Source organism: Clavelina lepadiformis, chromosome 9, assembly GCF_947623445.1.
Source record: "Clavelina lepadiformis chromosome 9, kaClaLepa1.1, whole genome shotgun sequence".
Taxonomy (NCBI): domain Eukaryota; kingdom Metazoa; phylum Chordata; class Ascidiacea; order Aplousobranchia; family Clavelinidae; genus Clavelina; species Clavelina lepadiformis.
In genome coordinates, this window is record NC_135248.1 from 1,406,724 (window position 1) to 1,420,045 (window position 13,322).

A 13,322-nucleotide genomic window follows, 5' to 3' on the forward strand; every position below is an offset into this window, starting at 1 on the left:
AATTTAGAAGATTTGAAATAGTATACGGTAATTAATTATAGACGTTAATCGTGCTTCGGTATCTTATCCCAATCTGGTTGTTGTTACGTCATAACTCATAAGTAAAATCGCTTCAGGTGGTGATTTTGATTTGTTCGGAAATAATCATGATGATCTAATAACAGATCGTCCGGTTCAAATTGGCTCATTATAATTTAACAAAACCCCCTGCGGTATAGCTTGATTAATTGATTAATTTGACCTACCACTTGAGGGCGCAGTACTATTGCAGCGAGAAAAAAATGACTTTGAAATTTTCTCAGCGACCTGGCCATTGAAATCTGGAAAAAATCTTGCTTGAAAACGCAAACGTTTTGAAAAAAGAAACTGTTCCAATTATTTTTTCCGCATAGTTTTGCCCCAAAAACATTTGGCAATCACATGACATGAATTTGTTTTTTCCATATTATTTTAAGAACAACTTTTGACGCTCTTCTGTTTCAGCGAAACGTGGTTGGTTGAAGTAGACCGGGAAACGAATCCAAGTTCCCATAAATTTGATCTTTTGCCCAACATTAAGCTGAAACTTTTAGGCATTAACAGAAAAGGCCAAACATACCTAACCTATAACTTATAGTTCTACAATATGCAGTGTAATGAACTTATCACGAACCATCTTACGTAAGCTCTATTTAACTGTAAAGTAACTCCATGCCTGGTAAGCGCAAATAAGTAAGTAAGTTACTAAATATGGCACAAGGCTGTTATAAAACATACAGCCTACTGTGCGCCCTTCGCTTAACAATCGCAGAGCAACTCAGCAACTCGTCTGTAAAGAATGATCAAGAAGTGACAACATCAGTACGCAAAGGTAATAAAGATGGGGTAGTAATGATGATTTGTAATAAGTTTTTTTACCCCTGTCTTACTGTTGGATCAAGCTGGCTTCCCAGTTGACATATAATGGACAGAATCGAAGAGGCTTCGCGGATGTTAATCGTTAGCGTTGACATTTTTTTCGATTGTTCTACAATGTGAGGAAGTCGAATTTCCACTCATCTCATTTAAATTACCTTGCCCTGATTTTTTACGGTGAACGATTCACTATTGATTTTCTTTCAACGATTTTTTTGATATTTTTGAAATTCGGTGAATTAGAGACACTCTGCCATTGGTTGTCGTTTTGTTCTTTCTATTGAGTGTTAAATTATATGTACAGATAATCCGGGGTGATAACTTGTAATTTAGTATGTTTTGATTAAGGATTTTAAAATTAGAAGCTACTTTTCACATTTTGAACTAATTGTTTGTTGTACAAAAGTTATTCCACCTAAAATGTTCCTACTTTATTCCAAACAAGTTCGATAGGGAATTAGTGACATCTAGCGGTTAGAAAATACTCATTCCATAAGTTTGAGATACTGCTTGTAAAACATTTGCCAGCACACTAAACGCCGTATAGTAGACGTCAGCTGTTATATGTTGTCAGTGTCAAAAACTGTGCTGTGTTTGCAAAACAGTGTTTTTGATGATAAACTTATCTCAAAAGTTCGAGTGGTTTCAAGTGACGAAAAATTGCGACAACTTTATCAGTTTTAAAGTAGTGTGACTCATAAAATAGGCTGCCTGGGTAAAAAATAAGCCTGACTCATTAAAATGTCGAAGTGTTTTTATGCTGAATAATTGGATGAGTTTCTCATCTAATAACTTTGTTTGTGTGTATTTCTTCTTTGTTTTTATAAAAACGGAACTTTTTCGCTTCAATGGAGAAAATTTTTAACATCAAGCACTTCAAAAATCAAAGCCTTTATAGAAAGTTTATTTAAAAATTATTTGGCGGCAACAACACAATTTTTGTGACATGCTCACGTAAGATGGTGCGCATTAGCAAACATGAAAAGTTGTCTGCTGAATTAACTGACTTGTCGGCGGCCACCAAAATTTTGCCCGGCCTGACTGGCAAGTTTGTTGGTGCCAGCCTGGATCCCAATGACTTTCTTGCCTTCCTGCAGGGTTTGCTCGTCAAATTCCCGGACGTTTTCAGTCGCTTGCTTCGGTCCTAAGATGGGCCAGTTCTTGTAGTTTGACGAAGACTGGTCCCATTCTGGTTTTGTTTGGCACTGAAGCGTTGACAGCAAACAATGAAGTTTTGTTACGTATTCAAAATTTAACACTTTAAATTACAGTAGTTTTAATTCAACCGTTCTTTATTAAAGTTTGATATAAAGCGTTCGATAATTTAATTAACAACAAAGTGATGTAAAGGAATCGAAGTTAATTTATCGAACGCGCAGTGTGACGACACAGCAGCTGCTGAATTAACTGAACCCTCGCCTCGGTCTCACACTTAAAATGTTTTGCAAATGCATTTGTTTATCTGTACATTATTTACAAACCAATGCATTCATCAGCATACGGCAATTACGACATCTACGGTATACCTGCTACTTACACGGTAATTAGCCTAACTTACAATTCGTCCCAGTGAAAATAAGGTCGCGGTCACGGCCGGGATGTTGGAGGCTTCGTAGAGATCGACAGTTTGGAAAAGATCGCCCTTATCGACGCCGTATTTTCGGCAGGAAGTCAAAAAGTTGTTGATGTTTTCCATCTAGAACAAAAACGAAGCTTTAATACTTCTAATGCACGTATGACATTGTTAAACGGTTGGACGATCTATGATTCTACATGGCGCGTTGCTTTATCACGTGAGTCGGAAACGCTGTACCGAATTAGGTTGATGACTTGGTGAAAAACAGCGACATGTGCACGCCCATCACGTGACTGTCTCAATCACCGCGTTGTTTCAACATGACCTCATAAGCTGATATGGCTGTCTGCTCCCTTTTGGTTCGCGGTGGTATATTAAGTAAGTAATACGCAGTCTTTACCTGGTTAAATGGCTTTGAAGAGTCCGAAATCTTCTTAACACTTTTTGGTGCGATTTTATTGATAAGTCTGCGTATAAAATTCACGTCATTAGTGTGGGGGCATGTGCCGGACGCCACACTTTAACTTACGTCATAAATACACAATTTTATTGTCGCCGGTCGTACTTTTAGTCCCGACAAGTTTTGAAAAAAATTTAATTACTTGCACAAGATGACGCCATTCTTCATGTTCGCCTCGTAACTAAGGCCACCGTCAAATTGGGTCTCGGTGATGGTTTCTATCCACTCCTTCGCTTCGTTCTCCTTCCCGGCATCTCTCTTTCCGGCGATCTACCAAAAACATTATTTACTGTACAGGTTTTTAATTGAGAGTTTCATCTCTTACAACCGGTAAATGCGAGCCCTTGGGTGCCCCAGTTCTTGCGAATTGTTCAACGGTTTGCGTAACAATTATTTAACTATTATTTAATTATAACTTATAACTAATTATTTTATTTATTTCTACTAGTTTAATAGTCTAAAATAAATTAGACGATTTACTATTCTACGATAAGCCTGGAGTTGTTTCACGACAACCTTTTGCCTACGATTGTTGCTGTCAAATCATAATAAAAAAGCAAGATATAGGATGACAACCTGGGGTTAAGTTTATATTTTTATTTCTCAACACAATCAAATCAAATCATAGACATATCATATCAACTTACCTTTTGCGCCACTTGAGCGCTGAGACCGTAAGCGTAACCTTTGTTTGCCATGGTAACCAAACCTAACAATGTTATCTGCTCAAAATAGGTGTTTTGTGATAAGAATAAAAATGGTTTTTAAAACACAGGAACTAAAATTTCGCCTAAACTCTGTTCCTTTATCTTTAAGGCTGCTAAGTTCCTAGCTGCTAACGAACAACGCATAAAAACAAACTGCATGACGAATATCAAGCGACCGTGACTTTGAACTATTATAAATTACCACCGCTCGCAGAAAGACAGCTCCCAATCTCGACTTATCTTGACACAACACTTTATAAACGATAAAACAATGACATCATCTTTAAAAACTGGATCATTACAAAGCCCAAGTTGTGTTCCCAGGGGGAAGTGACTAAGTTTTGGAACCCGATGCATTTGCTAATATGGAGATTGCTGTGCACCAATATTCATCTCGTCTTCTCGGTTCAAGATGGATAGATCGGATGATAATTCGCTTTGGGCAGTAAATCGAATGAGAGCTTACTGCACTCGATGATGGGCGAGATGCAGAATTTTCGAGAAAAGAAAATTGTTTACAATCGTCAAACTCAAGCAGACGTTAACGTGACGTCATTTACTTGCAAAGCGCCGCGATTCATGTCAATGTGACATCAACGCGAAGTTTAGCTCGGCGTTACGTCAATGGTCTGAAGGATTGTTGAAATGAGATGTGGTTATCTGTGAGGTAGCTTCTATATAAGGAAATGTGAAAAGGGCGGGGCGCCCTCTGGTAAACCGCGCTTGTATGTTTAGCGGTAGAGTAAATGACTGTAAAATGCTTTTCATTGTCACGCTTGATTTTTCTACGGACCGACAATGAATAACGGATAGTTGAAATAAACACTTCTTTTATCGACCTTATTAAAAAAGTTGCATACACTGTATTCGATCATTGTAAACAGGTTCATGCGGGATTGTGCGATGGTGATTGGTTGAAAGGCGAGATAACAGCAATTAAAAGAACTTGACCAGTAAAATAAACCAGCTAGGCTGTTGTTATTGCAGTGCAAGAGCCAATCAACTAGCTCCAGGGCTCCATAAAGCGCTCTTGAAGTTCCAGCATCAAGAGACAATGTTTAACAATGTCAGCTAATCCGCTGCTCACGCTGCAGCCGAAAGACTGAATGAGAAATACCGAAAAATGGAATATTGCCACAAACACCATCATTCTTATATAAGAAAGTGTAATACCCATTTCTCGAAAGTCCAACATAAGACAACGAAGCAAAAATTTTAAGAAATGGTCCCCACTTCATATTTGCATATTTTGCATTCTAACGTGCTACTTTGAAATTCGATATTTACATTTCAAATTACAGAGATAAGCATTACATTGCAAATAAGCGAAAAAAAGCAATATACATAGATTATGGTAAAAGTATTATGGCGTTACAAAAAGCTTGCAGCTCTACCCCGATTTTGGGGCAATAATGTTGGCCATAAAACGCATTGTTACGCAACAAGCACGATCGTTGAAACAGGTCACGTTTGACATTAGTTATTATATAACTAAAATGACTTGGCATTTAATGCGTGATAAAGCGTTATTGACAATGATGACGTAGACCCACCAGTGATTTTGCACTCAGAAAGAAAAGTTGCCGATAAACAGAATGCAGGGACCAAACGAACGTATTATAAACAGTCCAGTACAAATATGCACATAGTGAAGAAGCAAGTACATTCTGCGCATTCACAATGCACAAATGCATTCGCCAAAGCCTTGTTTAATTATTAAATTCGCTGCAGACGGAATCGAGCGGTCTAAACTGTACAGCGATTCAGCCATAACTTTTTAGCATTGGGGCACAAGAAATTTTACTGTAAAAGACCTTTTCGTTAATCAAAGACCGTCATCAAGGGAGAAATTAATTCCTCTCCGGGTCGCAGATGAATCTCAAAGCTTTTCCGTCCAAACCTCGATCCCACACGTAGCTGAAGAGATACAAAATTTAACCAAAGTATTTATTTTAGTACTTTTTTTGATTTTATATTAACCTGGTTTTGGGTGGAACTAGAATGCTGTCTTCGCTTAGCAACTGCATGACGTCATTTCCTATTTTCAGGCAAGACGAGCCGCTCTGCATGGAAAATACGTTGTGTACTTAAACATACACATTACAAGTATTAGCTTTTACAAAGAAGCATTATAACTGCAGGTATGCAGTTAACCTTTGGCGACTTAATTTTGTTCGCAGACAATAAATTTATTTTCTTTAGACAAATGTTATGACACTCACTTTCTGCCAAATCCAGTGCTCGGCCGGCCCAGTTTGGAATTCCGACGATCCGGCACAAAAAACTTTGACTTCAAACTGGTTCTTGTGTTTAGACTGACCGAACAAGCTGTTGTCGCTGTTGCACTGAGATAAAGCATCTTGCAATGATTGAGGTTTCATAACTGCGGACTCCTGGTCCAGTTTAAATGGCATCTTCTCTATGAGGAAGTCTTTTCAAAACAGAAATGTGAGAATTTAATTAAGCAGCACGTTGAGTGCAAAGGCAACCGCTATGGTCACAATATAATAAATATAGTTTAATACGACCAGAATACAGCCATAGGTTCATCGTACTTGGGCGAAAAAATAATCAAGAAACAATTTATAATTAATTTGGTTATAATGTACAGTACCTTGGTTGGGAATTCCGGTTTTATGAGGCTCAGAGTTGAAAAATCTGTCACGAACAGATATATACAGATGTTTAAAACGTTAACTAAACTAATTAAACGTTAACTAATTAACTAATTAAACGTTAACTGATTAAACGGTAGATATCCTACCTTGGATTGTGTTTAAATAGACTTAAAGTTAATTGCAAACAAACGATGTGTCATTGTTTCGACAACGTTAGCGATGACCATAATAAATTATTACAACGCACGCCTAATCCTAAAATCCTCATGTCCTGCCAGAACAGTAAAGTGGTGGCAGGTAATTGGCACAGACCAGCACTTCGAAGAGTCTCGCTATAGTAAAATCTATGTTTAATTCAGGTGGGAAACTTTTTCGTATTACGGCATCAATTTCATTATCTGGGCTGGTATAAAATCTGGCCAAATCCGAAAGTAGATCGTGGAACTTGTGTCTGGTACTGTTTTAAAACAAGCTTTAAAACAGCTTAAAATGACAACTTAAAAAGGAAAGATTTTCAAGGGTGAGGATCTCCCTGCTTAATCCGACCCCGTAGCAAACTTTACAGTAACAACAACAGCAACTTATGCTTACTCTTTTATAAGTGGTGCCAACTGAGTTCCCAAATTTGCGCACTGAAATTTCTTTTCGAACAAAATATCAGTTGAGTTGTCGACAAAGTATCTCAAAATGTCGAGTTCAACTTCACTGCGTTCCCTCTCAATCACTAACCCAACCGTGTCCTCCTTTCGCTGGGGTGAGTGAGGGATTCTGGCGGGTAGTAGAAATATCTACAGACAAGAGATGAAATATTTGAGACAAACCATTAATAGCTTTAGAAAGTATGTGAATGAAACGAGTGAGTGAGACGATGATACAAGCTAAAACTAGAAAAATCCGAACATAGTTCGAATAATTTTGGATTATTAAACCAGTTGCATAGGAACTCAAAAACAAAACAATTAGTAAATGGAATGCGAGTTGTCCCATATAATCCTTTTTTCAAAACACGGTTTCCGAAAAAATCCAAAAGAAAAGACTTGGTAGAACATATGGATTTCTTACCTCACCTTCTTTGATAAGCACATCTTTGTGCTCGCCTTTTTCGACTATTTTCAAAATCATGTCTCCCTTCAGCATGTAGAATAACTGACGGACAACGGAGAAATAAAGATATACAGTAGATGCATAAACAAATTAAACCACAACCAAGCAACTGTCCTCTAATAAGTAAATTTTTATGAGTGTATTTGTTGTTCGACCAGCCTACAGCGAGGTCAGCATCGTACTTTTCGCTCTCCACTGTCAATGGCGAAAAATAAACAATAGAAATCTTATATATGTATTTACTTAGTCTGGTTAAAGTTTGTAAGATGTCTTTACCTCTTCTCCTTCTTCGATGTGATAATCTTTCCGAATGTTAGGACCTCCGACGTACATTATCTTCAGTTGGTCATTGTGCCTTTTATGACGTAATTAGAACGGTTGTTAGTCAATGACCATCTGAATATGCGTAGCTAGCCTAGTATGGTGACTATTATGAATTAAAATTTAGCTTCTTTGAACAATTAACGGTTTCATTATGATCATGTTAAATTAAAAGTTTACATCTGTTTATTTTTTGCGAAATAATTTAGGCTACACACAAAACCAATCCATAATTCTAACGAAAAAGTGAAAAAGAAAACGTAGAATCACGACCAGAATCTTACATTAGCTTGTTGCAGACTGGTGGTAAGAAAGATTGTTCGTTTTCAGAAATCCATCTTCCCACATTGATAACTTTTAACTTCATGGCTTAAAACGTTTGTTTTCATTCACAAATGTTTTGTTCTACTTGCAATTTTATTAGTCGATCATCACATGATTACGAAAGTGAAAAAGTATTTCAGAATTATGATCCTTTACAGCATTGTATACATTATTGTTTACATTACACATTGTATACAGCATTGTATTGTTTTACAGTACACTTATTTTTTATGACAAGTTTTAGGTTGTAAATTCCGTAGCAGAGTCTGAGTGGCTGGTTCGCATCATGAGTTCACGGTCAATCCTAAACTGACCGAATACCAAAACGTTTTTAAACTTTGTTAAAGATAAAACGACCGACTGGAAATAATGAGTCCTTCAAGATAAATCATTCACAACGACGTTTCAACTATAATTTATAAGCCAGTACATGAAGCAGTTCATCAACGCCCCATCGTAAAAGAACTGGCTTATCTAATGAGGTCATTACACACCTGTTTTTTCAAAGACCCAACGCACTGTGAGAAGCTCACGTTACAGCCAAAGGGTAAGACAAGAACGCCACACACTAAAGAGGTTCAAAGTAATTTGACGCGAACAGAACAAATGAAACATCAAACGCAAAACGCATACAGCGGAAGTAAAGATGAACATAACAATATACCAGGTCAATACATTACAACAGATACCTAGTGACATGTGATGATGCATGATACGCTAAGCCAAATAAAGCAATGTCTGTGTGTGGCTTTGTAAATGCGTGCACTATAAATGACGTGCCGCTACACTTCTTGTATCTTAAACTTTAGTTTTGAAACTTTGGTCCAATTTTTGTCGTACAGTATCAAAAATGAAAAAACAAGTTATCCTAGTAATACACAAACATAAACAAGTCTTTTTTGAATCCTTTATAGCAAGAGTTCAACACATCAACTTAGTGCTTTTACGGTCTTATTCGTACTATCGATAAAACTAGTTTGCGAGAGCTCGTGTTAAAAATTGAACCTAACTATTAAAAGGCTTTTAGGAATAATTCTGAGGCGGCATTACCAAACTCAGTAAATCACAGGTTATGTTAAGTTTTATTTCATATATTCCATGGATGGATATACAGCGATACAGAACCTTTGTTGATACAATTTTTCACGCCACACTTTCTTAGATTAATGTTAACGAAAAGTAGTTAAATTGGAAAATCCGCATAAACAAGTATCAGGTATTATAAAAATAGGCCACAAAAAATCCTTTGTTTAATGCAAAGTTCTTTTTCTGCCATTGTTCGCTAATGGCATTTGTTTGCACACCGTAGACGGGTTCACTTATGGTGCACAGAGTGTGGCGCAAATCACGTTCAATCTTCTGCTATTTGAATAAGCGAGCGAACACGACCATGTCATGGCAGTCTATGTTCTCGAAAGATAACTCTCACGTTTTGTGTCTATCAAAATGCCAAAACAAACAACGAACGTGTAAACGTCTGTGTGTCGTGGACGAAGCAAACAACGGCATTTTATTCAGATGAACATTACAGTTCGAGTTGACACGAACCTAAACTTTTCACATTCTCACGTTCCTAATATACACGCGTGATATTATAATACGATGCATTTCCTGAACACCACATAAAGCATAAAGTACGAGTAGCAAGTCATATTATAGCTTATTGTATTACTACGTTGGTTAGGTTCGATTATAATCATTGCTGTTGGCAGTTTTGCGCGTAGGCTGCATAAGGCACAACTTCTTATTGTACTTTTTCTATTTTCTTGGTTACCTGACAGCTACATCACAGTACTAGGCCACTATCTGTTACACGCTAATCGTCTATTCGCTTTTCTTGGATTGTTACATCACTGTTATCTCTTCTTTTGTCACAGAAGGGAAAAGATTCATAACCGAAGTCTCAAACTGCCAAACAAGTGTCAAACGGAACAATAGTAAGATAGTAAAGATAACGTAACAATAACATAACAATAACATAACAATAACGTAACAATAACAAGCGTAACAATAGTAAGTCTAAACAGAGTGTGCAGAAACAATGGCCTGGGTATCATTTCCAGCAAATTTAACAAAGAAATAGAAATATTTACATCTAATTTTGAAAAAATCTCTTGCAGTCATAACCAATTCTTGTTTTTTTTTCTGGGAAAATTTAGGTTGTCTGCTTTATCGAACAAATCGTGCTTTCGAAGCTATTTTTCACAGTTTCTTGTTAACCTAGCTTAGATATTATAACGTAACAACCTAAAAGTAACTTCATTCTTTCTGGTATGATCGAACTTCAATTGAATCTCAAATAGGTAAAACGAACTTATGTACAGCCTGTCTCTAACAACGGTCCGCGTGGACCACTTACATTGAAATAGTAACTTCGAAAAAGTAAACGTTTTTTTAAATCTGGTAATGAAGCATGTCCGCCACAACTCCCTGTTTGAATTCAGTCACTAAAATGTGTTATTGTCGTACTAGTGGGTTGTTGTGCGTTCGAGATCATTCTGCCTACTGTGATGTCGATTTAATCGTTTCGGTAGCTGCGCCTTGCATCGTAATTACAACAATTTGCTACATTTTGCACGTTGTAAGCTTGCGAGACTTAACCTCTTTTACGGGCTGTTAATTGCGCGCGAGTGTTTGTTTTTATTGTGATGTCACAACAGCTAGCATACAATTTTTCTCAGAAACTGTAGAGGCTTCTTTTCACAAAGCTGAAAAACTCTTATACTGGGTCAACTTAAATTTAAGAGAATTTTCTTCTTTGTTGATCACACAATCGGTTATTTGTTGCACACACGATCGGTTGTTTGTTGAGCCGGTGAGCATAAAAAAGAAAGACTGCAGTTACTCAAGGCGCGGACCAGATCCATTACACCTAGCCCGTCAAACCATTTTGCTTTTCTGCCAAACATTGTAAAAATTTACTTGTCTTTCCACTTTTCGGTTAAGATTCTTCTGCCGACTGTATCCAATCGTGCGTGGCAGTTGATACGCTGAACTGTCTCTTGCTGAAGGTAAATGAATTGTTTGGTCACTTTTGCGTATTGCTAACATGTCAGTCATCGTAGCAGTCATACCTAGCTTGATGACAAGCTCAACGGGATAATAGTCTTCTAACATTCTGGGTTTTGTGTTGCAGGTCATTTTATGTTTTGTTTTCGAAATAAGCGAAGCAAAGAAACGAAAAGTTGAAGTTATATAAATTGCGTTTTTACACTCATCTGGCTAACTTGTCAAATTAAAAAAAATTTTGGCCCACACCTTCAAAAGTTTGCCCACCCCTGAATTAATCCCTTTGCTCAACCGAACTTTGATCTTTTACGAGTTTATGCCCTGTAAAATCAAATAAATTCAGTAAGTAACTGTGTAATCTGTGCGTAAATCTTGAAAACTATTTGCCTAGTTACTAAAAACTCACGGCGTAGTTTTCTTCTAAGAGATGGAATAGTGGTATATGATTAAGTTAGCACCAAATTATAACTTGGCTAAGCAAGTGTCGTAAAATGACTAAATCAGTCTAAATGACCCGACTTGACTCGAGTCTCAGTCCAAAATGAGCCGAGTCACAGTCATGTAATGACAACTACGATGGCAAAGAACAGACTCCTTACAGAGAGCTAGTGTTTTTGTATCTACTTGCTTCTTACATAATCAGTTTTGCTATGATACCATATTCCGTGCAAAGTGTTTCCCTCAAAGAAACAACAACACATTTCGGCCAATTACAACTGGCGTAAAATTAGTTACCTCTTCCCTACGGTTACTTATCATTGCTACTAAACAACTTCATTTACAAATAAATAACTAGGGCAACGGCTTCGTATGCAAATAAGTTGGTATTAAAAAAAACAACTATATCTGGTAAAAAACTCATGTTTCGCATAAGCAGCTGATTAAGTATAGTCATGGAGTCAGTGACCACTTTCTTGCCGGTCCTTTGCGCAGTTCTATTTCCAACGTAAGCGAACATTTAAACAACGCAACGGCAGAAACTTTGGTGCGTGCACCTTCTAAAGCCTCTATTTATTTTTACCTCACTAGTTAAGGATTAATGATTAATCTATAATTATGAGCTACATTATGGTACCGATACGCAACTGTGTTCGTAATACTGCTTGGTTTGCATTAATACGGCAAGGGTTCGATATCCTGTGGCGCTACCGCTGCAATGCCTTTTGGGCAAATCAGTAACGCCGTTCGTTTCTGTTTATTGGACCTGATGAGCAGTTTTACATTCGGGCAAATCAATACAAAAAAAAAACAAGAAAAAATACTGGTGTTTATGGGAACTTGTACAAAGACAAGCTCGGGGCGTGAGGAACCATCACCGGGTTAAGTCGTGCAAAGAATTTCGTCAGTACGAAGATAAAGATTATGATTTCCTACCAATGGCGTCCGAATAGGAATAAAAAGCTGAATAAACCAAAAATCATCACGTTACAGTTCTTTAATCGGACAGGCAGACTAGCAGAATAAACAAATCTGTAGTAACGGTAAGATCTAAATGATGGGGGCGTGGCCAGTTTCCTATCATAACAACCTGTGTTGTCAATACATTCCAATCTAATGAGCTAATGAATTATGAATGAATCTAATGAGCTAATAATACCGAATTGCTAAAAATAATACTAACGCAGTTGTTTGAAATGACTAATCTGTATTCTACCACACAGACAAACAGACAGAGTGCATTGTTATGCATCAATCGTTATATACTGTATGGCCATTTGAACCTGAACAACTGTATGAAATATTTTCCTTGTGCGTTAACTTAGAACTAACTATTTGCCAGTAAATTATTAGATTGCACACCGACTAAAAAGTTCTGTGACTGCAGCCGCACAATATACCTTTTCACACGAGTTCAATTGCGCATTTGCATACATTGATCACGTATTGTCTGCTCGCATTCTATGCAGCTTGATGGGCATAACGCTTCATTAGTCATGCGTTATGCCCACCACGTGACATGTGATGAGACTAATGCAGTGGTTGTCAACTTTTTTTGGCTTACGGCACCCTGCAAACAACCAAAAGATTTGGCGGCACCCACAGTCAAACTAAAAAGTTTCTGCATTAAATCAAAATAAATTTCGCAACCGTTTTCCTGGATTAGTGATTAGTGCACAACAACTTGCTGCACCCTTGCGAAACGTAAATGGCACCCCGGTTGGAAACCCAATGGACTAATTGCATTTGCAGCTCAGAAAAACTACATCAGCATCATGTTTGAGCAATGAGTACCGTATAGGATTTACTGTACAACTTCACATCCACATGAACACCTGGATTGGTTAGAGTTTTAACATAATAATCCCTCA

The 13,322-nt window shown here is 37.4% G+C and overlaps 2 protein-coding genes across 2 annotated transcripts; both read right to left on the bottom strand.

Moving 5' to 3' along the window:
- Positions 1–1,777: 1,777 nt before the first annotated feature.
- On the bottom strand, positions 1,778–4,295 carry LOC143471333 (myophilin-like). The gene is made up of 5 exons (XM_076969784.1): positions 3,578–4,295; positions 3,073–3,200; positions 2,871–2,937; positions 2,453–2,590; positions 1,778–2,099 (listed from the first exon to the last, which is right to left on the bottom strand). The coding sequence occupies exons 1-5, from the start codon at positions 3,626–3,628 to the stop codon at positions 1,893–1,895; spliced, it is 591 nt and encodes a 196-aa protein (XP_076825899.1). The 5' UTR covers positions 3,629–4,295; the 3' UTR covers positions 1,778–1,892.
- A 488-nt stretch (positions 4,296–4,783) lies between these two features.
- LOC143471332 (3-hydroxyanthranilate 3,4-dioxygenase-like) lies at positions 4,784–9,688 on the bottom strand. Its single transcript, XM_076969783.1, has 8 exons — positions 7,965–9,688; positions 7,636–7,714; positions 7,318–7,401; positions 6,847–7,043; positions 6,252–6,295; positions 5,860–6,068; positions 5,618–5,700; positions 4,784–5,554 (listed from the first exon to the last, which is right to left on the bottom strand). Exons 1-8 carry the CDS (start codon positions 8,045–8,047, stop codon positions 5,488–5,490), a joined length of 846 nt encoding a protein of 281 aa, XP_076825898.1. The 5' UTR covers positions 8,048–9,688; the 3' UTR covers positions 4,784–5,487.
- Positions 9,689–13,322: the final 3,634 nt, after the last annotated feature.

Excerpts from the sequence above, each read along its gene's own strand:
- LOC143471332 (XM_076969783.1), bottom strand. The coding sequence starts at position 8,047 with ATGAAGTTAAAAGTTATCAATGTGGGAAGATGGATTTCTGAAAACGAA. Across the intron at positions 7,715-7,964 it reads CCAGTCTGCAACAAGCTAAT|GCACAATGACCAACTGAAGA; the intron begins GTAAGATTCTGG and ends ACGTCATAAAAG. Across the intron at positions 6,296-6,846 it reads TTGGCACCACTTATAAAAGA|ATTTTTCAACTCTGAGCCTC; the intron begins GTAAGCATAAGT and ends TGTTCGTGACAG.
- LOC143471333 (XM_076969784.1), bottom strand. The coding sequence starts at position 3,628 with ATGGCAAACAAAGGTTACGCTTACGGTCTCAGCGCTCAAGTGGCGCAA. Across the intron at positions 3,201-3,577 it reads GCGCTCAAGTGGCGCAAAAG|ATCGCCGGAAAGAGAGATGC; the intron begins GTAAGTTGATAT and ends TGTTTTTGGTAG. Across the intron at positions 2,591-2,870 it reads CTTCAAAGCCATTTAACCAG|ATGGAAAACATCAACAACTT; the intron begins GTAAAGACTGCG and ends TTTTTGTTCTAG.